This window comes from Paramisgurnus dabryanus, chromosome 12 (genome assembly GCF_030506205.2).
Source record: "Paramisgurnus dabryanus chromosome 12, PD_genome_1.1, whole genome shotgun sequence".
Taxonomy (NCBI): Eukaryota; Metazoa; Chordata; class Actinopteri; order Cypriniformes; family Cobitidae; genus Paramisgurnus; species Paramisgurnus dabryanus.
In genome coordinates, this window is record NC_133348.1 from 18,873,707 (window position 1) to 18,901,675 (window position 27,969).

Below are 27,969 nucleotides of genomic sequence, written 5' to 3' on the forward strand. Positions count from 1 at the left end.
ATGATGTCATAAGGAGCTGTTATTATAATAATACCACCCCTTAATCTGCACTATCCAACCACAGCACTGCCATTACGTGCAGAGAAAAGCACAACTGAGTTATAATTGCAACAAACCGACATAATTGTGATCAGTGTTTGAATTTCATCCGCTCATTTGCATTTTAAAGGACACACCCAAAACGGCACATTTTTGCACACACTTACAAAGTTGCAATTTAAACATGCTATAATAAATTATTTATATGGTGTTTTGAGCTAAAACTTCCCATATGTGCTCTGGGGACACCAAAGATTTATTTGACTTCTTAAAAAAGTCTTGTGCCATGGCCCCTTTAATGTCAATGCAATACATACAGTAAGCAGCTGGAAATAAATTGCAACCTACATTTGAAACTGTGTTGAACAAAAGTTGACTTCAATCCATGCACAAAGAAACAATAAGAGGAAATGTCCGTACAGGGCTTATCCCTCCCCTCCCATAACAGCGTCTCTGTCCTGAAAATCTGCCATTCCTAATCACTAACCTCCAGATACCCTTCATGAACACTTTAATGGAAAGCACACACTTCTCACTGAGGTTAGATGGGTTTGTGGCATAACAGCTTTCTATGCAGAATCTTATCAGGATAAGTTTGGGCTGGACTGCTCTTTATATAAAGCCAGTCTGGTCAGGATAACCCAGAACTGAGCTGGCAGTCTACACGGAAAATCTGAAGCAACGTGATGAGCAGAGAGGGAAAGTTGAAATTGCTTAACTTATTTTATGATAAATAGGAATAATGTCAATACACATTTAAAATGCATAAACAATAAGTAAAATCCAATTTGATTACTTAAAAATTTAAGTCAGCAAAGAAATCTGTCTACATTCTGGCAAAATGCCATCTGTGGTGACACACAGCAGTACAGCCCCTATGAGTGTATGGATGAGAAAGAGGAAGGTTAGAAAAGTAAAATATGATGGATTAGAGCCATGGGGAGAAAATGATTTCATATACACCTTGACTCTCCCCGTCTGTCTCTCCACCCTCCTCCCTTCCCCTTCATCCCACAGGAACCCTGCTCTGCGCAGATAAGGACGGCCTGCTGCTAATTTTACGCAGGAAGGCAGGAAATGTTAAGTGAAGACTTTGCTATGCCACAAACAACAGAGCAACCCTGGCCCTGCAGAAGATCCTGTGTGCCACAGAGTTGAGCCGTCCGGGGCTGAAAGACAGACACGGGGGCAGAGAGGAGGGTCTCGACAACTGAAAAGCTGAACACATACAGAATAAAACAGAGGAATAAATTAAAAGGAAGTGGACTAAAGGGTTGAGGGGAGACCGTGTCCTCTCTTGGACACCTCTCTTGGAGCTATGGCAGATAACAGCACTCATCCTATTGTGGAAATACTGGTGTCTTTTGGATTAAGTAAGATATTTTACAATCTTTACACTTTTACTTTGAATGTTAGTCTTTTGTAGACGCCTGAGTGTATAAAGTTGCTGTGCTAAAAACTTTTATAAAATCGTATTTCTCAGCAAAGGCAGACAGTAGTAAAGAAAAACAAAAGATATTGGCAAGAGTTATCTGTAAAAAAAATAAAAAAACAGCCAGTATGTAGCTTTTTCCATTCGGTCTTTCCAGATGTCATTTCCAGATGATCCTTCACTTAAAACTCTGATTCGTTTCTTCCAGGAAGAAAGTAGTGTATTATTTACACATTAAAGTACATATATAAGTACTTGTAATAATAAGTTTTGTCCTGTGGTTACAATTTGTCTGATTCAATCTAACTGCATCCTTTAGCCTAAAAAAATAACACAAAATTGTAATATACGGATATAAGTACATATGATCTATGGTGCACTCACAGAAAAAAAGGACCAAGAAGGTACAAAAGTTGTCACTGGGGCGGTACCTAAAAAGTACACTGTTGTGCCTAAAAGGTACATATTTGTAGCTGTAATGTACACCTAATGTACACATATCTGTACCTTAATGGTACATATTAGGACCTTTTTTAAAGGTATCGTCCCAGTGACCAAAAAGTATAACTTTTGTATCTTTTTTCTGAGAATTTGTATTATAATTTAAATGCTTTTACTTTTTAAGGATTTTTATTTTGAGGAGTCGATTTCAAAGGACCTTTGTTATTATGCATCACACTGTAAGCTATTGTAATTGTTTTTTCTGCCGACAATGGAATGCCATAACAGGAAGCTTCCTAAAATTCAAACTATTTAATTCAGCTGCATAAGAAAAAACTGGGCGTAGCCTCTGTTTGTAAATTTTTCCCCAGCCACTATAAGTGTGTCACGGTCGTCGTTTTGAACTATTATTATTCATGTTACACTGTTAAAAACTTTCCAGATTCCAGAAAGGTACCTTTAAAATCCACATAACCTTTTGGATTCACAAAAGGTTCTTTGTAGAGGAAAATGTTTATTAGAGGTTTAATAAAGAAATGGTCCTTTGATGAAATGTTTTTTGAGGAACCAAAAACTGTTCTTCTATGGTATCACTGCCAAGAACCTTTTGTAGCACCTTCATATTCAAGTGTGACTGGGAAACATTTAACCAGACTTTCATAAAAGACTTGTTTATGTTTTTAAAAGGAACATTTCACAAGACTTTTTTCAGATATCAAATACATTTTTGGTGTCCCCAGAGTACGTATGTGAAGTTTTAGCTTTAAATACCCCATGGATAATTTATTATAACATGTTAAAATGTTCTGACATCACAAGGAGAGACAAATTTCAAAGACCTATTTTTTCACATGCCTGCAGTGAATGGTACCAAAACTAAGTTACTGGGTTGATCTTTTTCACATTTTCTAGGTTGATAGAAGCATTGGGGGACCAAACTTCAGCACTTAAACATAAAAAATCAGATTTTTATGAAATGTCCCCTTATATAGCCTATATATATATATTTGCTTTTATTGAATTACTTCTTATCTCCTCTAGGGGATGTGATACTGGCTTTCTGTCTTTCTATGGTTGTTGGTCTACTGCTGGGTGCTATGGTCTACATGTCTTTGACTTGGATGTCCCGTCGTCGGGCCTCAGCAAATATCACACGCCTCCCCGTTCACCATTCCCGTTCCACCACCCGCTCTTCCTCACCACGCTCTCGTCCTGGCTTCAGTCGACACAGCAGCAGCTACGACAGACGCAGCAATAACAGTCTGGCTAACGCTGCCTTTTCTTTCCATCGGCAGGCCTCTACCTCACCAACAGACTATGGTGACTCGTCTGGCCGCAAATCGAGTTTCAGGGCCTCTACCTTCCATCCTCTTATCCAGTGTAGTCAGATTGCTCGTGAGGCAGAGGAGGCTACCCAGGGCAGCCTGCCGCGGACCCCAACACTATCAACAAGCCCTGGTGCGGCTGGTTCAAACAACACAGTCAGTTCTATGATTACTCCACCCAGGGCCAGAGCCAGACCCGATTCCTTCTGGGGCAACAGCGATCTAAGAGGTTTTCAGGCTGGCCAGACTCCACCACCTGCCTATGATAGTATCATACGAGCCTATCAGGAGACGACCACGTGAAGGAAGGATAGAAAGGATAGTTGGGAGAAGATGAATAAATAGACTTGGACTAGAAAATCGGACATCAGACATCTCAGTTCCAGGTTCCTTCTGGGGTCCCAAAACCCTAGCAGACACGGCCAGTTTTCTCTTATGTATTATATTTATGTGTTATTTTGTGTTTGTGAACACACGTGCAAAGTTGATTTGAAATGCATATATAGAGAAAGTAAGAAAGAGAGAGAGAGAGGAAGAGAGATGAGCTAAATAGAGAAAAAACAGGAAATAATAAGGGTTCAATTCATGGTGTTGGACCTTAAAGGGATACTCTGGAGAAATATGAAAATTACTCCATGATTTACTCACCCTCAAGCCATCCTCGATGTACATGATTATCTTTTTTCAGACAAACACAATCAAAGTTATATTAGAAAATGTCCTCGCTCACTCTTTAATGGTCTTACATTGTGGGACCATTATACTGATGTCTATTAAAGAGAATTTTTACAAACTATTTCTATTACAAACTTCAATTAGTAAAATAATTTTGCACCATACTCATTAGATTGAGTGTTTATTGCTTGGTGTTCCAGGGATTCTGGTCTGTGTATCATTTTTCAGCATAATTGTACTCATAGGAATAAACTGACACAAAGATTTTGCAATAGCTTTTTTCTTTTTATTGCTACATCTGCATGTTCTCACAGAATAAAACTTATTTTGCATGTCTACATTTTCAAAGAAAATGTGATCACATCTGTCCACATCAATTTTACATGTGCATAAACCCACGGGTCATATAAACATGTGGTGACGTGTCTTTCAGATGTTATCCCACATAGAAATTTACATGCGATTCACACAAACATGTTCCAAAACAACATGTTTTACATGTGATCACATGAGTTTTTTGCACATGTGGAATTCATGTGAGCATTCCGTTAGATGGTAGATCATTGCTTTAAGAGCGCAAAGGTTGTAGGTTCAAATCCCAGGGAACACAGATGCTGCTTAAAATAATGTATATCCTTCACTGTAAGTCATTTTGGATAAAAATGCCTACCAAATGTAAATGTGACATAGGCATAAGGGCAAACACGTCTATGATACCCTATGAAATTGTTGAAAATGACAAAACATTTCCCTAGGTGTTTTAAAGAGATCTTAGGGCACACACATCCTGGAAGTGACCTGATATCCTTCACATGCATGACTGAATTTCCCTTAGCAAGAGGAAGGATTTCTCTCACCCACACCAGAGTCGTATAATAACAGAGTTACGAAACGCTTTGATCTCGCCGCCGCGCGGTCACGTGATTCATGTAACGTTCTACAGTTCCAAACCAAGCAGGGCTGTCAATCTGTTTGCATAGGTTTTCAGCTATTTTAGGTAAATATTAGCTTGTAATGTGAATTGATCACTATACTTACTGTGTTTATAACGTTTTTTTTACTAGGGAGTGATGGAAATACAGTAAATCAGTTAATAAAGATAAACAGTTTATTGTGACCCAAATATAACTGTGGTTATCTATACCAACTACAGCAACACAGTTTATCTTTTATTTTTGTGGCAAAATATGGTTATATAAATGGCTATCAATCTGCTAAAAACATAATTCCTACACTTTTACTATATTAAAATCACAAAAAAGATCGCCAACGCGGTTATTTGTAACAGTGAAGCATAACAAAAACACACTAAATTCATATTTTAAATTCACATTAAATGTTAATATAATCATACATGATTTTCGAGGATACATCACTCGTATTACTTACCAAACACAATGAAACACATAGCAGCATTGTGAAGCAGTGACTTTCTTATAAGGCATTTAGCTTGTCGCTGTTGCCCCCTAGTGTTACTCATAATATATACAAAAGATAAGTATAAAGTAGATGGCCACCAGTAATAAAATATTAAATCATTAAATCTATATTATTCACACAGTATACACAACTCATTAAAATATAAAAAAATTTACTAGTTATTATTAACGATAATCATTACCTACAGCAGAGTTCATAAAATATCACTGTTGACTATATTAATGAAATGTCCGAAAATGTAAAGAGAAACGGTAATTTCATCGATTTACCAGCAGGTGCCATTGAAATGAATGGGCTTCAGTGCTGCGTTTGGAACTATGCGTCACTACCGGTCACTACATGAAACGCTGTTACTTCCGCATTCCATTCTTACAACGGACGTCTATGTGAGTGTCGTAACTCTATTATTATACGACTCTGACCCACACTGATATGTATGCTTTTATATCCATGCCAACTGTAAACGATACACATATACATTCCTTTGCCATGAGACAGACAGACATAGATTTGAGCTTCCTATTAAACTGCACACTACAAGATAATCGAGCGAAATTTGGGTTGATTTCCCACCTTTATAACAATCGCAGGTAGGAGAGACCGACGATAGTTGTAACATGGGTGAGTTGTAACACTTCCAATCTCTCCAATCAGGAGCAAGTAACAAATCACCTCATGCAATTTTCATGCTAATTGTTAGTGTTAATGTAAACATGTTATAACAAACACAGTGTTCATTATTGTGGTCAATTACTATCAGTAACAAATTGGCTTGGGGGGACTTGCACTTTCTGTTTGTGCTGCAAGTGGGTCATTCTACAGAAAAGGTGGAATTCGGGTGATGGAAATTTGCTTAAATTAACTTCTTTCAACATACCCAAAACTTCTTTAATAGCATTAATTAACTTGTCAAATCTATGAATCCGCAAAACAGGGAGCTTAATCTATTTTTAACGTTTTAATACATTTTAATAAAGAATCCATGAGTCATTTATTTGTCATTGGTGTTACCTGTGATTTAAACAACATTAATGTTGATACTAAATATTTTTTCTCATTACAGCTTGTGTATTTAGTTAAAGGTTGAGTAGAGGAATGGTAACAGCAAGAAAAAGAAGTGATTATTAATATTTGTTTAATTAAATTCTTCATCTTTACCCAGCATTGTATGAAATTATTTGATTCTCAGTTTGACTTTTTTCTTTAAAACCAACAAAAACAAAAATATTCAACCAAAAAGGCTTTGATGCAAAGACTGAAATATCAACAATGTCTTACATCCCATATCAACAACAAAATATTACTAGAAAGTACAAGAAAATACATTCATAACACCAACATTGGTTTAACACCAATGACACAATGTAACACCAATGACAAAATTAGAATATAATAATAGATAATGAATATGATCAAACTTATAAACTTTCATAAAATTTTCCATTTTGCTTTGTTTTTATGTTTTTATGTTGGTCAGTTAAAGGAATAGTACTCATTAGAGAAGTAACACTAATGACGGTAACACCAATGATGGTAACGCCAATGACAATTTACAGAAAAAAAAATATATTTTAACAAAATGGCTGCCATTAGCCATGTGCTATTTCATCAGAGATGTAACAATCACATACTTATTCAGTATAATGTATTTTTATGTAAATATCTCCCAGCTATAAAAAAAGAGTAACACTAATGCCATCCAAATCTTATCTCAAAATTATTAGATATATCATGATATTTTAGACAAATAAGGTAAGACATCTCACAAACCTTTTGCCTTCCTCCACTGCACTTCTTTCACTGACCTCTTGACCCATGAAAAACTATAAAGAGCTGATGCATTGTTTCAAAATAAAAGTGCTTTGGGTAGGGTAACACTAATGACATAAATTTGGGGGACAAATATTTATTGATATTATTCATATTAATAGTGTATTTTTACCATTTGAGTGTTGTAGTAAATTCATACAGGGTTAAAGGTACATGTAAATTTGATTTGTTTTATAATAAACATGGTTTTAAATAATAAGTACACAGTTCAACTTCCATGTATGATCAAAGAGACAATGCAATTTTCAGCACCAGACATTTAAAAAAAAGTTTTAAAAAAGGAAAAAAGAAAATTAAATAAATAAACTCTCTCATCATTTTAAGGACAGTCTATATTTATTAAATATATGTCATTATGGGATTATTGGGTCAATTTAAATGAATAAGGGGTCTGCAAAAGCAAGGGACAAGCATTTCCACCTTTTTTGTAGAATGACCCAAATATAGCAGCGCCATCATTTAATAGGCAAAACTTGAAACTGGTTTGAATCACATTTTGAATGCACTGGCTTTGAAGAAGTCCAAGATACAGACAGTAACAAATGTTACAATCATCCCTGGTCTCCCCTAAAGGCCTGACCCTGGTGGTTGAACTGATAATTTATTCTGGTGATGTGTGGGTAAGAGTGATTTGTTTGCTGTGATGTCACATTTGACCACAGGAGATTTTGCCACATCTCTCATGTTCACAGTCAAGTCATCACAGACATATATATCTCAAAAGTTCTTGCATGTCTTGTGACTAGTTGTTTCACAATCTAGTGTCATATGCATGTTTGATCGCTAGATATTAACAATATTGATGTGCCTGGTCTGATGTTTCCATGGTTGTTTTGATTGTTAAATGCTTAAAATATGATTAAATTCCTCCACAAATGTATTATTTCTTTTCAAAAGATATTTATTTACCCACTGGAGTCATTTGGATCTAATGGATGTAGGCTATGTGCTTTTGGGGGCTTTGACCCAAATAAATGCTAAGATAGCATGTTCAAATAATATTAAAAAAAATAGTTTGTGTGAAAATGGAGAAAGGAACTCATAAACATCTGGGTTGGCGTGAAGGTGAGTAAAGTAGAGTATTGGGTGAACTATTCCTTTAACATTTGTCTACGCGAAGTATTACGGTAGGACACGTGACTCTGGCGTTTACGGTAATGTAGCTTCACCCTTTCAATTACAAAACCAGTTCCTGTTTAGGTATGGTGTCAAAAGTGGACGCGTGCATGCTGAAATCTGTTTTATTTAAGAAGCTTGTGTTTTTAGAGGTAAATGCACGTTTACAAATACGCTTTTATTTGCAGTAGTCATATATGAATTTCGTAGAAATGCTAATCAGCTAACTCTGTATTTTAAAAGCGACTTCTTAATATTAACCCCTTCATATGACCAATTGTCGTCTATTTAAGAACGTTATATATTAATATAGGTAGCCAAATATGGATCAGATCTGCTCTCTGTAGCATTTGTCAAAACAGGAGATCGGGTGACAGTGACCCCGCGCTGTCATCTTTAATCTTTTGTTTAGGTTAAGATAGAGGTGAGAAATATACTAAACAGATGTGATACATGTTTCACCGGTTGTCTGGTGGTATTATTTGATGTATGCCATCGTTGGATATTTGCGAGTGAAGCCGCAAATGTCGGCGTCTGCCCTGCGATTGATCCGCTGCCACCGGAGACTCAGCACCGGCGGAACCTCTGCCAACAACAGATCTCTGCCATGGAAAGACCTCAGTAACATTTCATTTTTGTTGTTGCTATTACTTATATTTTTATGTATACTTATGATACCAGTAATCTTAAATTGTCTGAATCTTTTGTATTTTAGGGAAAATTGCGAAAGTCACCGGTGCAGTAGTATTTGGGTAGGTTAACAAAAACATATTGCTACAATAACAATACCTAAACTGTTTTATTTATAGTAAACCCATGTAACCACAAATGTATCATTGTCACTAGTTACAATTGTTTAAACATAATACAAAAAACTTTGGAAATGTAATCAATCTGCCAAAAACAGTTAATATATTATTATTATAAATAGTTAATTTTCCTAAAGGTTTGTTCTTTGCAGATAGATTTCATATTTGATCAGTTTTTTTGTAGCTACATAAAGACTTTTCACTTTTATCATACCATGGGATTCATACATTCTGCTATGGTTCCTAAGTCGTTCTTCTGAGCTATGATGACACAACTTTTGAATTCAGCCATTAGGTTTTACTTCCACAGAAACCCAAACTAACATCCTGACTCTTATCATGCTTGTTTACACAGTGGCTGTGTATTTATCACATACGAAGTGGTTTCGCTGAAACAGGCCATCACTGTTGACACTAGTGCCATTCTGCAGGAGAAATACAAATCCTACATCTACCTGACTCATGCCACAAACAGAGAACAAGAGAGTCTTGCTTCTGGTACATTCTGTTCTTTTCACAGTAGTAACAAACATTTACTGATAAAGTGCATGAACATTTGTACAGTATTAACACTTTAACAGACCTTAAACATTTTCAAGGCCTCACTAACAGAACTAGGAAGGAGCTTCATAAAGCAGCTAGAAAGTTTCTTGAAATTTCATCCAAAGTTCTGCTCCGCCCACTGGACGGTGAGTAAACATCTTTTTCTGAAACCACCGACAATTCATTATTGAATTTTTTTAAGGATAATGTCATGTAGGACACCCAGATATCATGCTTAGAAAACCCACATGGGGAAGTTTTCAGGAAAGACCTGCAGCTTTTTGATGAATGATTATGGTAATTTTGATCTAGATACCAACTGTACAGAAGCTTCACAGACAGGAAATAAAATTGAATGTTCTATTTTAAATAAGGCCTTTGTGTTACTGTTTCTGTTTGTTTTTTTTTGTTTCATATTTTGCATAAGAGTCTTATTGGACACGGGACAGTTTAGCAGAGTGAGCCTCAACATTAGATTCAGTAAAGCTAGAAATTTTGGAGATAGATTCTAAGTTTTATAGATTTGTCCAATGCATCTCTTATCATTTTTTCTGATTAAATTTTTTGCCCAGCGTCTTCATAACGTAATAATTTCACTATAATGGTATAAAGTTACCAAGTGTACCACATAATTGTTTATGATTTCTGGTAGGCGTGTGTGTATGGTTGTAGTGATGTGATATGATCATGTGTTACTTGTGTGCTTTTCAGAACATCTCAGTCATCTGGATGCAGATCCTCATGAATATGCACTTTGGGTCCTGTTAAAGAAAACCTGCTCTGCTGACCAGGCCGTGAGACAGCAGGCGATGCAGGACCTGGCCCAAAGTCACCACTGGCAGGGTGAGAGGCCAAAGCTTATTTCAATTTTTCTAACATCTCGTTAACTCACTTTTTTGAAAAGTTGCCCACCAGCATTTTTTGTGTTTTTTTTTTATAAAAGTTTCAAAAAAATGCCTTTCAGGAAAATTTTCTTCTAAAAATATAAACATACAAATATATTAAATGAAAGAACAGACCCTCCGCTTTCAAACAAACAATAAACAAACAAACAAAACTGGGGGGAAAAAAACGTTTCATCCTATCTATAATTTTATCTCTGCTTATATATTTTTTAGAGCTGGGCAAAGATGAATGTAGAATTTAATCTACTAATCTAGATTAATCGCATACAAAATACATTTTATTTTTGTGTTTTATGTGTGTGTGTGTGTGTGTGTAATTATTATGTATTTAAAAACACACCCGTACATTTATTTATACATACTTTTTTATTAATTTATATATAATATATAAAAAAATATATATATATCCATTTAAATAAAAACTATAATAATAATAATAATATAATACTAATATTTTTCTTTAAAAATACAAATTGTTAAGCAAAAAGCTGAAATAATTGAATTTTTGTGAAGGAATTTTGTTAGAGATCAGATTCAGAACGATTATCAAAACATACACAGAGTTTAAGATTAGTAAATAACGTTTTGGCTTTAGTTTTTTCATAAATTGGGTAAGTAATCTAGTGGATAATCGTGGTATTGCAAATTAACATAAAAATTCATCAGGAACATGTTTTTTATGCAAATGTTTTCTCTGAATGGACGAGATAACTCCTCAATGGCGGGAAAAGAGTTTATATAAAATATGCAAAATATTGTTGCAAATTTATCATGAGGCATGACTAAAACTTATAAGTGGTCTAATAAAAGCTGTGTTATTTTGCACTTTCTAATGAAAGTTAACATGAAATCACATGACTGTACCGTACTACTGACGTTATCTTAACACTTCCCACATTATTGTACATTTTGGCGTGGATCAAATCATGGCTAACTGCTTAAGCCTGGAGTGTAATCTGTTTTTTACGTATACGCGAATATACAAATGCACAGCCTTGTGAAGTATAGTTTATTAGACTCATACATGTACACAGACGTTCAATGATTATTTAATCATCATCTTCTGATGATGAAAATTGCGTCATGTGTACTGTACCTGGACCCTTACGTACGCGTAAAATTTTTTACTATGCTTTGGCCTTTAGAGTGTATTTTTCATGATTTCCTGGTGTCCGAATTACTCTGTTTCAATTCTGTTACTGTCAAACTCTGTTACCAATAAAATAAATCAAGTGCACTTTTAACACCACAGAAGAATCAGAAGCATGGTCTTACACCATTAACCCTTGTGTGTCTCTGTGATTCTCTGATCGGTCTATTGGCTTGTCCATTACAGATTATCAATATCAGACAGCAGCACAAGTGATAGATCAACGCACGACTGTGGGTCTCGCCCGTATCCCCAACGTGGACCTGCGCTACTTCCTCCCTCCTCCTGTCCTGCCAAATAAAGATGATGTGGGTAGATACAGTATAATCTAAACATTAGCCGAGCTGACTTACTCCCAATGTTACCTTTTTGTGTTAATGCTAATGTGTTGTCTATGTACAGGATATATCAATAGAAGACAGCCTTAGACAGTTACTTGCTTCTCTGCCCCAGTCGGAGGTGGATAAGTGTGTGCAGTATTTCACATCCATGGCACTTAGAGAGAGCAGTCAGTCTCTAGCCTCTCAAAGGGTGAGAAACACACACAGTCAAGCCATTTAATTCAATTCAATCTTCAGATGAAACGTGCTTTCCGGAATGTACTTTAGATGAAAAGGCGTTTCCATTAGCTGTGTGTTTGCATTGTGGTTTTAGGGCGGGCTTTGGTGTTTTGGAGGAAACGGGTTGCCCTATGCACAAAGCTTGACTTCCACCCCTTCAGAGAAGGTGGAGACTTTCTGCCTACAGGCGCTGGTGCAGCACTCGAAGGTGAAGATTCACTTTTTTATAACCTGCTGTACAGCATTGCAGTCACTGTGGTGTGCATTTGCACATGTGAGGTGTGCATAACAAGGAAATGAACAATGATCAAAGAAAACATAAATATGCGTTGCTTTCTGGATAAGTTTGTAGCTTCATCTTTAATGCAAATTTTGACTTTTGCAAATCATTGTTGGACTAAACAAGATTATTAAAGGTATTTTTCCTCACAGGTCCCGAGTCACTGTGACCACATCGTTGCTAATGGAGGTTTGCAGCTTCTGCAAAGAGTGTACCAGCTTCGCCGAGACTCTCCGAAGATTCAGCGTAACATTGTGCGAATAATTGGAAATCTTGCCCTGAACGATAGCCTTCATACGGCTATAGTGCAGTCAGGTTAGTTTTGGTCAAGCATATTAAATAAACGACCATGATATGAATTCTGTAAAATAATTCTGTATTTGTCCGCATTCTGTTATTCTGTAGGTTGGGTGTCTGCCCTGGCCGAGATGATCCAGTCACCACATATCATGCAGGCATCTCATGCTGCCCGTGCTTTAGCCAATCTGGACAGAGATGCAGTAAAAGAGAAGTACCAGGATGGTGTTTATATCTTACACCCACAGTGCCGTACAAAGCAAGTGTACTTTAAATTAAGCTTACTAAATTTTAGGGCCAAGGTCACTAATAAAAGTGTCCATTAATAAGGATGTTTACTGATAAATGATCATGCATTCTATCCAATTTTGTTTACATCCTTCATATTCAGCGAGCCAGTCAAAGCTGACATACTTTTTGTGCATGGCCTGCTGGGAGCTGCGTTTAAGACATGGCGTCAAAAAGACTCTGATACTACAAGTGTTGAAAAAGTGGCAGGAATCCAAGAGGACTACACTGAATGCTGGCCCAAGGTAAAATAATTTTGTAGTGAGCACAACTATGAAGAAACTTACCAAATATTGTCTGCAGTGTAACAGTGAGGCATATGAAAGTAACTCCAAAAATCTTATTTTGAATTTTCTACAGTCATGGTTGGCTGCCGACTGTCCAAACCTCAGAATCTTATCGGTAGAGTATGACACGCATTTAAGCGACTGGAATGCTAAGTGTCCTGTTGAAAACCAAAGGTAAACAGTCTATTTAAATAAACTATTAACTGTTTAACCCACTGTGGTGCCATTTCAATGTTTTTGGGGGGGTTGGCTTTACAGGAAGTCATTGGCCTACAGGAGTCAGGAACTGCTGAGAAAATTGAAGGATGCTGGTGTTGGTGACAGGCCTGTGGTTTGGGTAGCCCACAGTATGGGAGGTTAGTTCATGTTTAGTCTCAGAATAACAAGTGCGCATCAGTGTGTAACTACCAGATCTTCCTGTATGTCATTTTTATGGCTTATCAGTCTGCAGTATTATTTGGAAATTAGTTGAAACAGTAACACCAAGACTCGTCTTTCTTTGTGCAATAGGTTTACTTGTAAAAAAGATGCTTTTAGATGCCTCCAAAGATCCTGATCTCAGTGCTCTGATCAAGAACACAAAGGGAATTATGTTCTACAGCGTTCCTCATCACGGCACATTCATGGCAGAGTATTCTGTCAATGTGCGATACCTTTTGTTTCCCTCCATAGAAGTTAGAGAACTTTGTAAAGGTACAGTGTAATGTGCAGATTTTTGTTCTTTGAAATAGTTAAATTAATTCTTCATTGTATCATTCAATAATTATTTGTTTGTTTATTTCTGCTTAGACTCTCCAGCATTGCGAGATCTGCATGAAAATTTCCTTAACATTGCAAAAGAACGAAAGTACAAAATCCTTAGCTTTGCTGAATCGCTGCCAACTAACGTTGGGCCAATGCTCAAAATATTGGTTGTTCCATCTAAGTCAGCAGGTGGGTTTGGAGACATTTAACTATGATTATATGTATATAATATGTTCGTATATAATCATTACATTCTTTTCTTTCTTTAGAGCTAGGAATTGGGGACCTCATCCAGGTGAACGTAGATCATCTCAGTATTTGCAAACCAGAAAATAAGGACTCTTTGATCTATAAACAAAGTTTACAGTTTATCCAGGATGCTCTTGGAGGACACAGAATGAAGTAAATCCTGAAAACAGTGTCTAAACTGATCTCTTCCCTCTTCAGCATCACATTTTAAAGATAGTGTTACTTATGACAAAACTGGATATGGTTTAAAGACAGATTTTACTTAATATTTTGTAAGAATCATGATGCTTTGACCATAGAAACAGCACAGATTTTTCCAGTTATTTTTCTTCTTAATTCTTTGCAAATATTTATGTGAAAAAACCCTTATTTTACCTTTAAATGTATTCATGTGTTTTGCTAACCTCAATTTTGCCTTGGAATCTAATGCAAGACATTGTACTATATATTTCAGTTTATGTGCAAGGAGCATTTATTTATACAAAATGCATGAGCATCAAGATAACTCTTTATATCAATGCACAGTATAAAAGCAAGAATGTTAGTTTTATTTAAATTGTTAATTCTTAATTTTATTTAGTCACAGAGTGAGTATTGAAGCTTTACATTCTTAACTCACCAACATTCTGAGTGCCTCTACCTCAAATGCACAGGATGGTACTAATACTGGCTGTAATTTTGAATATTTTTGTACTAATTTTGAATTAATTGTATTACTTATGACCATATTTTTGATGGTGTTCCTCTCACACAATTGTTGCCAAATCTTCATCACATCGCTGATATAAATACAGCTACGTCCTAACATTTCATTCTGACATAATTTTACTATATCAATATTGTAATAAATATGTTTAGTATTAAATAAATAAATATTACATAAATGTTTTGGACCAGCTTCTTGTGCTAGACTGCACGCGCTCCAGTACAACAGGTGGCAGTGTTGATCTAATGCGCGTGACGTTAGATTAGTAGAGGAAGACTATTGTTACTTAGCTTAGCCTTGTTTATTGTAGCATTGTAACAAAGTGGAGTTTGACACGAATAAATCAGTGTAAGTGTTTCCCCCTGTTTTTAATATGTTGATTTTATAAATTATTAAAACGTGGCGGTTGGACTCGTATAGCATTTGGTCGTATAGGGTTTGTAAGGTTTTCAAACATTGATGTTGCGTACCATACATGTTCTATATATATGTTTTTTGGATTTTTTTTTAAACTTTATCATTCTCCTTAAATAGATACGAAGGTTTTAACTGAAGGATCAACTGTTAACTTACCACGTTCAAAATGGTCAATGTCTTAAAAGGAGTTCTCATTGAATGGTAAGCTTCACAACCATTTTACCCTAGGCTATATATCATGATCCTCCAGTACGTAATCTTGATTTGTTTTTCCAAAATATTAAACAGCGATCCAGCTATGAAGCAGTTTCTTCTGTATCTGGACGAGACGTCAGCGCTGGGTAAGAAGTTTATCATCCAGGATTTGGACGACACGCATGTTTTCATCCTGGCTGAAGTTGTGCAGATTCTTCAGGAGCGTGTAGGAGAACTGATGGACCAGAATTCATTCCCCATCACCCAGAAATAAATGTCTGACAGCAACGCTTACAATCTGTAAAAGTGTGTGGAGATTGATTGTCTATTTATTGGCCAACAAAACAAAGACGCACTCTTCTCTGTTTAGTTGGCTGTGTGAGCTGAGTCACTTCTGTTATGTATTCATAAAGATGATTGACTGAATATTGACAAATGCTTTAAAGACAAGTATTTAGTCATTGATGTGTTATGTTTGATAAAACCGTTTATGGAAGAAGAATGCCATCAGATATTGTTTTTAGTTGGCAAAATTGTATATAAAGGCATATTGTATGTAAAGAATGGCAGTGGTGGCAGTTTATATAATATACAAGCGTAAGAGCGTTTGTAAATGTCAAATAAAACATTGAAAATAAATATGCTCGCAGTGTTGTTTATTTGTGTGCCTCCACAAGGAACGTATTGGGGAGCGCTTACACTTAATATGGCTCTCACACACAGACCAGCAAGACAAATATGTGAGGATGCTACTCGTTGATTATAGCTGCACCTTCAACTCCTTCCCATAACCTGATCAACAAATTGGGATTCCCTTGGTTTCAACTCACATCTGTGCAAATGGGTGCATGCATAGCCTATCTCCTCCTCCATCATGCTGAACATAGGAGCACAGCAAGGCTGTGTGTTGAGCCCCCTTCTCTTTCCTCTCTACACACATGACTGCAAACACTCTTATGAGACGAACACCACCGTTACGTTTGCAGGCGACACAATAGTCGTAGACAGAATAATAAACAACGAGTCAGCCTACAGAGAATAGGTAAAGAATCTGATCCTCAATGCAACAAGGACAAAGTTGTCACTTTACTGAAGTGCAATATGTCACTTTGTGTTTCTTTGCACTATAATGATTACATCTATGAACATTTGCGGTCTTCGCTCCATTGTATTGTATTACGTGTTAGTGATTATACTGTAGTGCTTATATTATAATTTTTTGTCTTGTGAATATTTTACAGTCATGTATTGTGCCTCTAGTGTATAAAACTTAAGTATAGATTTGTACATGGAGACTCCACCAGAATTAGCAGAGGCCTACCATTATAAAGTTTCAGGTGTATATGCAGGGGCATTACAAAGAACTATTCCCCCCTATTGTTTATTCTGTACCATATAGATTTATAGTAAAATACTTTTTTAAATCACCATTAAAAGCCTGTTTGGGCTATTTTAACAACATATTATAAAAATTCTCACACCTTCCTTTATATTTGACAGAGCCTCTGGGCTTGTGTTTACCTTTCTTTAAGTTTTTTGAATAACGGGAATAAAAATGCCTTTAAACGTAAGAAATATTTGTTGTTGTAGCTTTATGGCATCTTAACCTATACCTTGTGGTCAACAATAACACATTTTGTACAGCCTCCTGTCATCCAGACAACACAGATGTACATGCATGCGCGTCGCCGCGACGCTTTGATTCTGTGTGAAGTTGAGCGCGCGCACATCCACCTTCACTACGCACAAAGCGCTTCTGCTCAGGTTACTGTAAATGAGACGTCCAGTCTTACTATTTTCTACTGAATGGACTAAATTGCCAACAGGACCAGAAGCCATAATATGAAGAAACGCTACATGGATATAGGCAGGCTACGGAAAATGAAAAAGATCAAACTCACAGAGAAGATTTCCGAAAGGTAATGCTTTGTGTTGTTTTGTTATTGCTCATATCCGTTTTTCACCTGAATGGCTCGCGCTCGTCTGTTCATAGCGTGATGCGCGGATTGATCCAAATAAACAAACCGCGTCTGTTATTACTGACAATCGCGTTTTAAGCCAGTGTTAATGCTGACTTTACCACTGATTTAATAAATCAACACGAGGCCAAATCGTTAATATTTTGACTAAAAACACTGGAGCATAGCACGAACTGGCCACGTTGCTTAAAAAAAATAAATAAATAACAAAATCACTTATAAAAAAATGTTGTTATTATTACGACGGTATAATATTCTGTATCATTTATGAATTAGTGTTTATAAATCTGACTATTATTGGTAATATATTCTTTAAACGAGTCTTTACATAATGTCTCGATGACAGTGGGATTTTTGATAACAGACTGTCTGAAAACACAAACTGGTAAGGGCCTCAGACTAGACAGAAAAACGCGCAAATGAATTCATAATAGGGTATATAGATGATATGATGTTTACAAGCTGTAAAAATAAGCTAAATGATGCATATAATAATGCGATTATCGTATACCGCTCAGGGCTTTGTTTTTAGTTGCCGTGTTCATTTTTATATATTTTCATCATCGTTACCGATTTTCTTTTGTTCTCAGTCAGTTTACTAACAATCTAGCATCCCGTACTTATGCTTCACACTGAAATTAATGTCCACAGATTTCTCGCACAACGGATTCTTGTTCTTTAAATAGCCATGGCAACACTGTAGATTTGGGTGCTGATGCAGAAGATGAAATGTTGTCATGGTTACCAAACACAAAGGGATGTGGAGGGCAGAACGCCCGAACAAAGGAATGGAGCACAATAGATTGTACGACCAACGAACGTATTAATTGATTGATAATTGATATAAAAGTCTTTTAAGACTTGTGACATACTATGTGTGCACTTCAATCCCGCATATATTCTATTTATTTAACTACCGAACTGTTTTTCTTGTCTCTCCGTCAACATTAAGTTTGAACACAATTCCTGAACACAGAGTACTCATGTATTTCATAGTTGTACAATGACTCAGGTTTTTTGACTCACTTTGTTAAGGGATTCATTTTGGCATATTAATTAAATAAATGTTACTATATAAAAATAATTTATATAATGATCAATAATAATTATTATTAAAATTAATATAATATAATTTAGTAGATTTATGGATCCAGATGAGATTAAAATTTAGTATGTTTTGTGAGAAAAATATAATTAAATTAATTGTATTTTTGAGTAATTTTGGTAACTTTAAATGATTTATTTTCAGCGCTTACTCTGTTCTGAAGTTGATGATTGTCTGGATGCTTGTGCTGTTTGCTGACTTTATCTTGGAGTTCAGACTGGAATACCTTTGGCCCTGTTGGCTCTTTTTAGGGACCGTCTACACCACGTTCCATTGTCATGGGCTGGTAGGCAGTTTTCTGTGAATTTAACATGTTCGGTAAAATAATATCAAGATCTTTTACTATTTATTTTGAATATTTTGTTTGTGTTTGTGTACAGAAAAATATAGATGTTAATTTATAGAAAGGAAACATACAGTCGAGATCAAAACTTTGCAGAATCTGGAAAATACTGCACATTTTGGAAATTTTTCAAATTAAGTTTTGTTTTTAATTTAGTTCTGCCCTAATCAAGTTATTTCACATGAGAAAAGTTTACAGAAAATTCACAACACACAGAATAATAACAGAATTAAAAAAAAAAAAAACCCAGTTCAAATGTTTACATACACCCGATTCTTAAAGGATAAAACCACCGTTTTTCAATATCTTACTATGTTATTACCTCAACTTAGACAAATTAAAACATACCCATCTTTTTTCAATGCCTGCACTTAATCTTTGTACAGCACCTCGTGAATGTGTTAGCATTTAGCCTAGCCCCATTCATTCCTTAGGATCCAAACGGGGATGAATTTAGAAGCCACCACACAATTCCATGTTTTCCCTATTGAAAGACTGTTACATGAGTAGTTACACGAGTAAGTATGGTGGCACAAAATAAAACGTGGCGATTTCTTAAGCATTTTTAAAATTCCAAAAATGTTGCAGCATTTTCCTACCGAGCCCCTAAGGTGACATTGATGTAAAAAAATCCAAAGTTTTGTTTCATGTGCTCACGTGAAACTTTTGCGTGGTCATGTGAAACTTTTGTGTGGTCATGTGAAACTTTAGCGTGGTCACGTGAAACTTTTGCGTGGTCATGTGAAACTTTCATGTGCTTACGCAAAACCTTCATGTGCAGAATTTTTTTAAAGTTTAGTTTCGCGTGTAAGTTTAGTTTTGCGCATGTAAAACTTTCTTGTGCGTACATGAAGCTTTCACATGCGTGTGATAGTTTCACGTGCGCACGCAAAACTAAACGCGATAGTTTCACGTGTGCACGCAAAACTAAACGCGATAGTTTCACGTAAGCACGCGATATTTTTTACGTCCGCATGCAAACTAAACTTTATTTAATTTTTCTCTGTATTTTCCAGGTTCTGCAAGGTGTTTATAAACTTTTGACTGCAACTGTATATAATCAAATGAATAAATAAGATACCTTTAATAAAAAACGTATTTTCTTCTTTCACAGGCCATCTGTGTGGTTTTTGTGTGTGCAGCGTTTACTCTGGACCTATTCTGTTTAGTTTTTGTACCCCTACACTGGCTGTTCTTTGCAGCCAGCACATATGTTTTACTCAACTATATGTGGCATACAGGTAAGACATTTAAATCAAGTGAGTTACCTTGTATGTATGCATTTATTTATTTATTCATGTTGTTTTTCACAGAAAAGGGAATCTGTATGTCAACTGTGACATTATGGATACTCTTAGTGTATATGGAGGCCTCTCTACGGCTGCGGGACCTGAAGAGTCCCTATGCAAATCTGTCCCATCTATTTGCTGCACACTGGTAGGTTCTAGTTCTCAGTTTATTTCAGAGCTGAATATTGGTTGGGGTGCCATAATTTCATGTAAATAACTGTTTTCCCCAGCATTGGTTATCCGCTAGTGTATATGGGATTTGATGCAACATGCTACTTCTCCAGTATGTTTAAGCTGCGCACTCAGAAATCCATTCCGAGTGAAAACGACCTCAACGTGGATCTCTTGCAACAATCCCTACCTCCATATATGCACCTGTACCCAAAATTGTGGATGGAAGGTACAGATAATGTTTTTAAGTGTACCTTTATTCTTTTATTTAACTGCATACATTTCCAAAATAACGTTGTTAAAGTCTTAAAAGCAACTAAGAAATGTCCTGTTACTGTTTCTTAAACTTCATACCTTAATATTGTGGGAAACAACTTTCTTTTCAGTAATCCCCAACGTATTCTAATTCAATAATCATGACAATAGTACATTAAAACAGTTACCGTATATTGCTAAGAAACTTTCATCCCATGTGTACAGATCCCAAGTTCAAGATGACCAAATCCAAGCCAACGCAATACCAGTGTCCAAACGATAACATCACATCAGATGACAAGCAAAACATGGAAGACTGTCTGCAAATCCACAGACTTCCTGGAAGACCTGAAAAAGACACAAATCCAGGGCCAAAGCATCGTGGAGGTGAACTTCACGTGGACTCTACGTCCATGCTGGAGATCTCTGAAAACCTACCTCAGGAGGATCAGAGCAGTAAAGCTCCTAGACCTTCCAAGAGCTCCCTGCCCAAAGTGCATCGAGGTTCACTAAACCTCCCTAATAGCAAAGGGGAGAAAAGGCAGAAAGCCCCCAAAGCCATCAACTCTTCAGGGGACGCTGCAGCGGAAAGGTGCTCAACAAACATCCCAAGTCCTCCGAACCCACACGCTGACCAGATATTGAAGTATGTTTTTTTCCAGTATCTACTGTACATGTACTGATTTAACAACAACACCAAAAAATCATAATGTTTGCTAAAATCTCATTTACATACAATCATTTGTATTTCACTGTATTGATCCCCGTCTGTTCTACAGGCTGGAACAAGAGATGAGGAGAATGAAGACTGAACTGCAAGCGAGCAGACTGAGCGAGCAAGAACTGCGCAGTCACATTTGTAATCTCACCAACAGTGAACACAGTCTGCGGCCAGAAGTCTCTCTGCTCAGACATGCAAATGAACTTTTGCAGAACAAGTGAGTCCTCTGATCTCTTTCTGTTGCTCCTGGCATTAAAGCTCAGGCTTTATGTTCCTCCTAATGCACTTTTGGCTGCTGTCTGTATAGTTGTGTAATATACATGTGGGTGTTTGTTTAGCTAGATCATGTTAAAACTTTGAGCAACTTTTGATATTTATTTACATGCACGTATTTAGCGGATGCTTTTATCCAAAGCAACACTGCTATGCCTTTTTTAGATACACTTTATGCATGCTTTTTATTGTTTGACCAGACTTTTAATCTAAAGAAATTTTAAGAAAACAATCAAAATGCATTCAGTTAATCTAAACAAAGAATCAAATATATATACACGTATACAATTTCAATATTTATTTTTTAATGTTTTTTACACTTTTTTAGTGGATACAAGCGATTTAGAGAGTATGAAATGTTTTTTTTATCTAAAAGGTCAAACAACCAAAAGTTATTAAAGGACCATCCATATACTGTATAAAACTCTTGATAAATGAGGGTTACAAATAGTTATTTTTTTCCTACAATACAAGTTTGTTTTACTTGAACATAAAAGCTAATGCTGTTCATTTCTATTCTCTGGTGTGCTGCCATGCAGGATTCAGTGTCTGACAAAATCCCGACAGAAGGACAAACAAAACTGTTCCCTGCTGGAGAAGAAAATCAGAATGGAAACAGAGACTCGGCTTTCAGTAGAAAAACAACTTGTGGAAGTCAGAGGCCAAAAATTTGACGAAGCGTCTATTTTGCTTCGAAATGCCTCACACAGGTAGATTTAATATTATTATATTCATATACATTGCAAAATAGTCATCCTGTCTTTTCTCATGTAGTAAAAAATGTACCCAGACAGAACTAAAACTTTGACGTCGACTAAATTTCTCATTTTAGTTTTTATTTTAGTTTTGCATGGACTACTAGGCTACGGGGTGTTTTTTTGACAGGCTTGCTTATTCTAGTCCCAGTATAAAATGCATGTTTAAAATGCCTTCATTAGAAAACACCTTGCACTGTCATATTCTTCAGTAATATATGCCATTGTTTTGTCTCAAGATGCACACCGGTATTGTTTTTTGTAAGGTATCTTTGTAAAAACTACTTAAATGTCCTAATATTTAACTAAGGCCTAATCCTGGATTAATCTGAAACCTGTCCAGGAACCTGCCCCTAAATTTATATTTTCCTCTTTTATAATCATGGAAACTTGGCAGTTAACATTCAATTTAATTAACAATGTTAAAATAAACCTGTTGGAATAAAAGTTTGTATTTCTTTCTATCTATTATAGGCAAGAACACAGTGAAACTCAAATGCTAAAGAAAAAAGCTAAAGATCTTGATGCAGAGTATAGACAAGTACAGCTGGAATACCAGGAGAAAGAGAACCGGTTGATAACTTTAGAAAATGAAGTGGAGGTAAAAGTGGTTTGTACATTTGTTCAGTTTATCTATTTGCATATTGAATAGTTGTGATGTGTTGTTTGTGCATTATAATTTGATTTGAAGTCATGCGGACTGAGGTTTGCCGTATTTGTCTTAACTGGTGTGTCTGGTGTACTAAACATGCCAAGACAAAAGCCAAGTCTTTTGGAAGAAATTGTGCAACCAGAGAATTTTTGTGCCATGATGAATTTAATGTTAGTGGGGCATAACTGAAAAAACACACACTTCACATTTAACCATTATATGAACTAGACAAACGAGACCCAGTCTGTGAAAACTCAGTTGAAGTAGTTTTTTGTGATTTACATTTTCTACATAAAATCACTTTAAATAATGTAAAGAATATCATGTCAAAAATATAACATTTATATCTTTAATATTGACTGGGTAAGGCCATGTAAAAGATTGAAGTCAATGACTGAAATCAAACTTTATGTGATCCTTTTATTCTCATTTAATTATGATTATGGGGGTAAGGTATTGAAAGTAACGTGCATTACGTAATAATATTACTTTTCTGAAGTAACAAGTAACTTTTTAAATGTGCACATTAATATTTGAGTTACTTTTTTTAAAAAGTAATGCAAGTTACTTTTCAGTTTAACTAACTTGATAAAAAAAATACATACAAAAAATTTAACTGAACGTAGTCACGCAGAGTTACGCACCCCTATGCGTGCGTGCGTGCCTGGGCAAGAACAGTTTGAGTCAGAAATGATTCTGAAGATGGCAGGCCAGAGCTTGAAATTTTTGTGATTTTTTTGAATGCAGAACTTCTCTGTCATAAAAACACCTGCAAGGCCTAAAAGAGATCAGACCTCAGCCAAGTAAGAAAAAGTAATACAAAAGTAACTTAAAAGTAACGTAAGCATTACTTTCCATGAAAAGTAACTAAAGTAACATAATTAATTACTTTTTTGGGGAGTAACTTAATATTGTAATGCATTACTTTTAAAAGTAACTTTCCCCAGCACTGGATTTCACAGACAGGTCACAAGTGAGACATGGTCATATAAATGTGCGGTAATCTAAATTTCCTAACATCACCATTGTTTTGTAATATCTTATGTGCTACATTCTAGAGTCTCCAAAGGAACCGATGCACAGAGCAGGAGGCAGATGCTCTGCTCTCAGCTCTCTCCTCCTTGCAGGACAAGGCACAGCATTTAGAGTACAACCTGAGTGCAGAAACCCGTCTCAAACTAGACCTCTTCTCTGCACTCGGAGATGCCCGCAGACAGCTGGAGATAGCCCAAGGTTCATCTCATTTAAAAATTCTTAAGCTGCCACATAAATATCAGTTTGAGAAATTAACTGAGGAGCTCAGATGCCCCACATCACATCAAAAATGAAATAATGATATTAACCGCATGCTCTCAGCTCGTATTATATGTTCATCAAATACTTATGCTTCAAAGACTTAGACGCTTAATCCCAGCCACAGGCCATTCAGAAATACAGCTTTGTTAGCAGAATTCATTAAATTCCATGACGATTTTGCAGCAAAGTCCTCTGAGTGCACGGAAGATAAATTGGATGAATGACAGTGATCAGTGTTTCACATTCAAACGTGTCCCTTGTGAACACCTGGACCTAATAGACAGTTTTAGTGGCAACAACATAAACAGATGGCTTTTGTGGCCCAAACTCGACTTCAGGTAGACTTCTGTAACAGTAGCAATGTACATGCGTCCAATCAAACCGACGTGGATCACAGCACCCCCTAATGTGTGGTTCAGTTTCTTCATTTTTAAATTCTGACTTTAAGTATTTGCAATGTTTGTAGTTGCATCTTTTCAACAGTTTACTATGTCTTGTCCAAAGAAGTGGATGTTTTTCCAAGAAAAGTTTGCATGTACTTAGAGGGTTTTGCAGCGAAAGACAAACAAATTAGTTAAATACTAAAAAAATGACTGAAGTGACATTTTTGAAAATATGGCATTTAGTAACTGACTAATAACCTTTTAATTGCCATTAAAGTGAAATTACTGAACCTAAACATAAGACGCGAATGAAGCAAATAAATAGCGCTATTCGCACGTAGTTAGGCGCTTGAATATTTTGAATACCACACTTCATTTGCGCATGAATTTCAGACGCGAATACACTCAATTTGCTTAGCTTAGAGGCTTAATATGTAATTGTCTCGTATTTCTGCCTCCACTCGCTACATCGTAATCACTTCACTACTACAGCAAGCTCCTGATTGGTTAACGTGACGCGAATATCCGTCAAAGTTCAGATTTGTCAACTGGCGCAATTTGCGTGAATTACGTGTTACACCACTTCAGACCGCCAGTAACTGAGCGACGTGATCTCATTCATTTCAGTGGAACTGAAGTGACCATTGGCGACCGAATAGGCGTGTCCAGCGACGTCCAGTTAAGAAAAGTTTAACTGTATGCAAATGATGAGCGATTTTCCAGGCCGACTACCAGGGTCTGAAAAGGGGGTTACCCGCATCAAATCACCGAAACCCATAATTCGCACAGCCTCCTTCTTTGGCCTAGCATGTAAATTACTCGCGTCTGGTGTGAACGCACCATTATAGGGTTTTGCATCTGGTCTCCTCGATTTAGCACCAATATCCTCTACTGTGGAACATATTTTAGTATGTAATAAAAAAAGTTCATGTTCACAATTTTTCTCCCAAACTCCTAATATTTGTTTCTTTTTACAGTTAAAATTGTAAAACAAGACCATGAAGCAAGAGAAATGAAGCAGAAGCTTGCAGAAGCAATGGCCGTGGCTCCAGGTATGTCGTACATGACCCCGAGGTCATCTATGCCCCAGTACCTCAAGATCTTCAACTCAGAGCGCTACATGCTGAATCCCAGAACTCTCATGTACCAGTGTCTCAAAAAATAGGAGCAGCGAGGACAAATCGGATTACTTATGAAGGATTTTTTTGGACACCTCTTCCACATTCCGAACTTGAGGGCGTGTTAAAGCTACAATATTTGCCTGAAACCTTTGCCTTGCGACAAAGTCCCTGGCGAGTCTACGGCTGTGTGTACTGATTTAAGGAAGAGACATAGAGGTCATTAATAGGTGACCTTGCTCTGAGCCAATGGTTCAAGATGACTGTAAATGAAAGTTGACTGTAAATAAATAGTTGTCCAGCGGAAGACCATCACATGCTGAACGAGCCGCTGCAAGCTTCGTAAACAGCGAGATATCAGTATGAAAAAAATACGTACTACGTGACACGAGAACTGAACTGTACCGCAGGACCACAGTTCATAATGAGGTCATTCTGTGCCTCAATATTTATGTGAATTCAATTTATATAACAAGCCAATATCAAATGTAAGTCAGTTTGTGAATATTTGAGTGCTTTGTACCGTTTTGTATTCTTTTTACACTACACACATGATAAAGGAAGTGAACAACACCCCAAAAAAACGTTTGTAGGTTTTCATGTTTCTGAAAATGTTGCCTTTTTTAACGTATCAATGGGATGTTTTTTATGAGAAGTTTATTTTTCTGCCTCAACAATTTTTGTTTTTTAAACCAAAACGGTTTAATTTTGTAATTCTACTTGTTGGTCTGCATGCCAATTTATGTAAAATGATCGTTTTGGACTAAAGGTTTGATGTCTACTCGTGCATTTGTGCAAGGGCTGTTTACTTCCATTGATTTTGGGAGAAGTAATAAAGTCATTTTCAATCATAATCTTACTTTTATTCAGCAGGAAAATACCGAATTATTAACATTTGAGTAGAGCAGGAATAAAATGCAAGAATTTCCATTTAAAAAAACTGACACAGAAACAGAGAAGTGCTTTGTATCTCATCTTTATACCAAGAAAGGGTGCAACTTTGAAGATAGAGGGTTAACAGATGTAAAAGCAGTTTTGATTTTCCATGAGACAAAAATGAAAGCTAAACTCATGGTTCTGGCATCTTACATACTACAGAGGGGGATTAATAAAACCCTGTTGTTTACTTCAACAGCCACACAGAATAAGTAATGCTTGTCCATTTTAAAATCATTGTTATCATTTATCTTTGCTGGTCTGCATTAACACAAAAACGTATTGATGTGGTGTGCTTTTAAGGAATATGCCAAGCATCATCTCCATTATCTAATGTTTGAAGCAGTCAGCATCTTGGACAATTTGCATAAATAAACAAAACAGCCTCACAATTTAATCATTAAAGAAACAGTAGACTTTCACATTTCATGTGTCAATCAATTTAATTACTTGTAACAGACAGATGCTGATGCACCATTAAGGTGAACACTAATTTTATTGCCACCAACACAAAATGAGTTTCTTTTTAATATACTGCAAATGTAAAATTGTTACAGTATACCAGCATGCAGACCAGATGGTAGCAGATAAATAATAAAAAAATAACTACAGGATCTATACAAATGAAAAAAAAAAGTAATACAATGTGTCTATCTATAGTTGCCCGGACCATGAATTGATTGTGTCTTTGTTGAAGGCACATTTTAACACATTTGGTGCTCTGCAAATCTGTATCGTTATACTGAAACTCATAACTGGTGTCACACATATGGGAGACAAACAAGAGAAAACTAAAGTCAAATCAAGTGCCCTTCTCTTAGAAACCTTAAAAATAAAAAAATCTACATTCACAGGAAAAAGAAAAAAGCCGCCACAATGTCAAAATTGAAACGCTTAAAGATAGATCATATGCTTTTAGATAAATAATCATTTTTTCTTTCCGTGTTCTGAGAACCCCTTTCCTT

The 27,969-nt window shown here is 36.2% G+C and overlaps 4 protein-coding genes across 5 annotated transcripts; all 4 read left to right on the top strand.

Annotated features, from left to right (window-relative positions):
• Positions 1 to 998: 998 nt before the first annotated feature.
• On the top strand, positions 999 to 4,248 carry myct1a (myc target 1a). Its single transcript, XM_065256998.2, has 2 exons — positions 999 to 1,412; positions 2,954 to 4,248. Exons 1-2 carry the CDS (start codon positions 1,358 to 1,360, stop codon positions 3,538 to 3,540), a joined length of 642 nt encoding a protein of 213 aa, XP_065113070.1. The 5' UTR covers positions 999 to 1,357; the 3' UTR covers positions 3,541 to 4,248.
• A 4,070-nt stretch (positions 4,249 to 8,318) lies between these two features.
• Positions 8,319 to 15,251, top strand: serac1 (serine active site containing 1). The gene is made up of 16 exons (XM_065257002.2): positions 8,319 to 8,919; positions 9,014 to 9,050; positions 9,463 to 9,605; positions 9,707 to 9,796; positions 10,362 to 10,493; positions 11,892 to 12,013; positions 12,108 to 12,236; positions 12,360 to 12,473; positions 12,698 to 12,860; positions 12,951 to 13,105; positions 13,238 to 13,375; positions 13,491 to 13,591; positions 13,676 to 13,773; positions 13,928 to 14,110; positions 14,207 to 14,350; positions 14,431 to 15,251. Exons 1-16 carry the CDS (start codon positions 8,784 to 8,786, stop codon positions 14,565 to 14,567), a joined length of 2,022 nt encoding a protein of 673 aa, XP_065113074.1. The 5' UTR covers positions 8,319 to 8,783; the 3' UTR covers positions 14,568 to 15,251.
• Positions 14,545 to 16,357, top strand: gtf2h5 (general transcription factor IIH, polypeptide 5). Of its 2 annotated transcripts, none has more exons than XM_065257001.1 (3): positions 14,545 to 14,563; positions 15,651 to 15,734; positions 15,822 to 16,357. In XM_065257001.1, exons 2-3 carry the CDS (start codon positions 15,700 to 15,702, stop codon positions 16,000 to 16,002), a joined length of 216 nt encoding a protein of 71 aa, XP_065113073.1. In that variant the 5' UTR covers positions 14,545 to 14,563; positions 15,651 to 15,699; the 3' UTR covers positions 16,003 to 16,357. The 2 variants fall into 2 exon arrangements, with proteins under 2 accessions (XP_065113073.1, XP_065113072.1); XM_065257000.2 differs by lacking the exon at positions 14,545 to 14,563 and adding an exon at positions 15,335 to 15,464 and having other exon boundaries at positions 15,822 to 16,355.
• A 1,037-nt stretch (positions 16,358 to 17,394) lies between these two features.
• LOC135738853 (macoilin) lies at positions 17,395 to 26,897 on the top strand. Its single transcript, XM_065257003.1, has 11 exons — positions 17,395 to 17,647; positions 18,957 to 19,098; positions 20,270 to 20,396; positions 20,469 to 20,592; positions 20,675 to 20,844; positions 21,096 to 21,516; positions 21,650 to 21,808; positions 22,404 to 22,574; positions 23,094 to 23,220; positions 24,330 to 24,504; positions 25,928 to 26,897. Exons 1-11 carry the CDS (start codon positions 17,571 to 17,573, stop codon positions 26,113 to 26,115), a joined length of 1,881 nt encoding a protein of 626 aa, XP_065113075.1. The 5' UTR covers positions 17,395 to 17,570; the 3' UTR covers positions 26,116 to 26,897.
• The last annotated feature ends 1,072 nt before the right edge of the window (positions 26,898 to 27,969 follow it).

Bases quoted from the DNA above. Each gene is read 5' to 3' on its own strand.
- serac1 (XM_065257002.2), top strand. From the start codon at position 8,784: ATGTATGCCATCGTTGGATATTTGCGAGTGAAGCCGCAAATGTCGGCG. The intron at 12,474-12,697 runs GTGAAGATTCAC...TTTTCCTCACAG, and splicing joins CGCTGGTGCAGCACTCGAAG to GTCCCGAGTCACTGTGACCA. The intron at 13,774-13,927 runs GTTAGTTCATGT...TTTGTGCAATAG, and splicing joins GGTAGCCCACAGTATGGGAG to GTTTACTTGTAAAAAAGATG.
- gtf2h5 (XM_065257001.1), top strand. From the start codon at position 15,700: ATGGTCAATGTCTTAAAAGGAGTTCTCATTGAATG. The intron at 15,735-15,821 runs GTAAGCTTCACA...AATATTAAACAG, and splicing joins AAAGGAGTTCTCATTGAATG to CGATCCAGCTATGAAGCAGT.
- myct1a (XM_065256998.2), top strand. From the start codon at position 1,358: ATGGCAGATAACAGCACTCATCCTATTGTGGAAATACTGGTGTCTTTT. The intron at 1,413-2,953 runs GTAAGATATTTT...TATCTCCTCTAG, and splicing joins ACTGGTGTCTTTTGGATTAA to GGGATGTGATACTGGCTTTC.
- LOC135738853 (XM_065257003.1), top strand. From the start codon at position 17,571: ATGAAGAAACGCTACATGGATATAGGCAGGCTACGGAAAATGAAAAAG. The intron at 22,575-23,093 runs GTAGATTTAATA...TATCTATTATAG, and splicing joins CTTCGAAATGCCTCACACAG to GCAAGAACACAGTGAAACTC. The intron at 23,221-24,329 runs GTAAAAGTGGTT...GCTACATTCTAG, and splicing joins CTTTAGAAAATGAAGTGGAG to AGTCTCCAAAGGAACCGATG.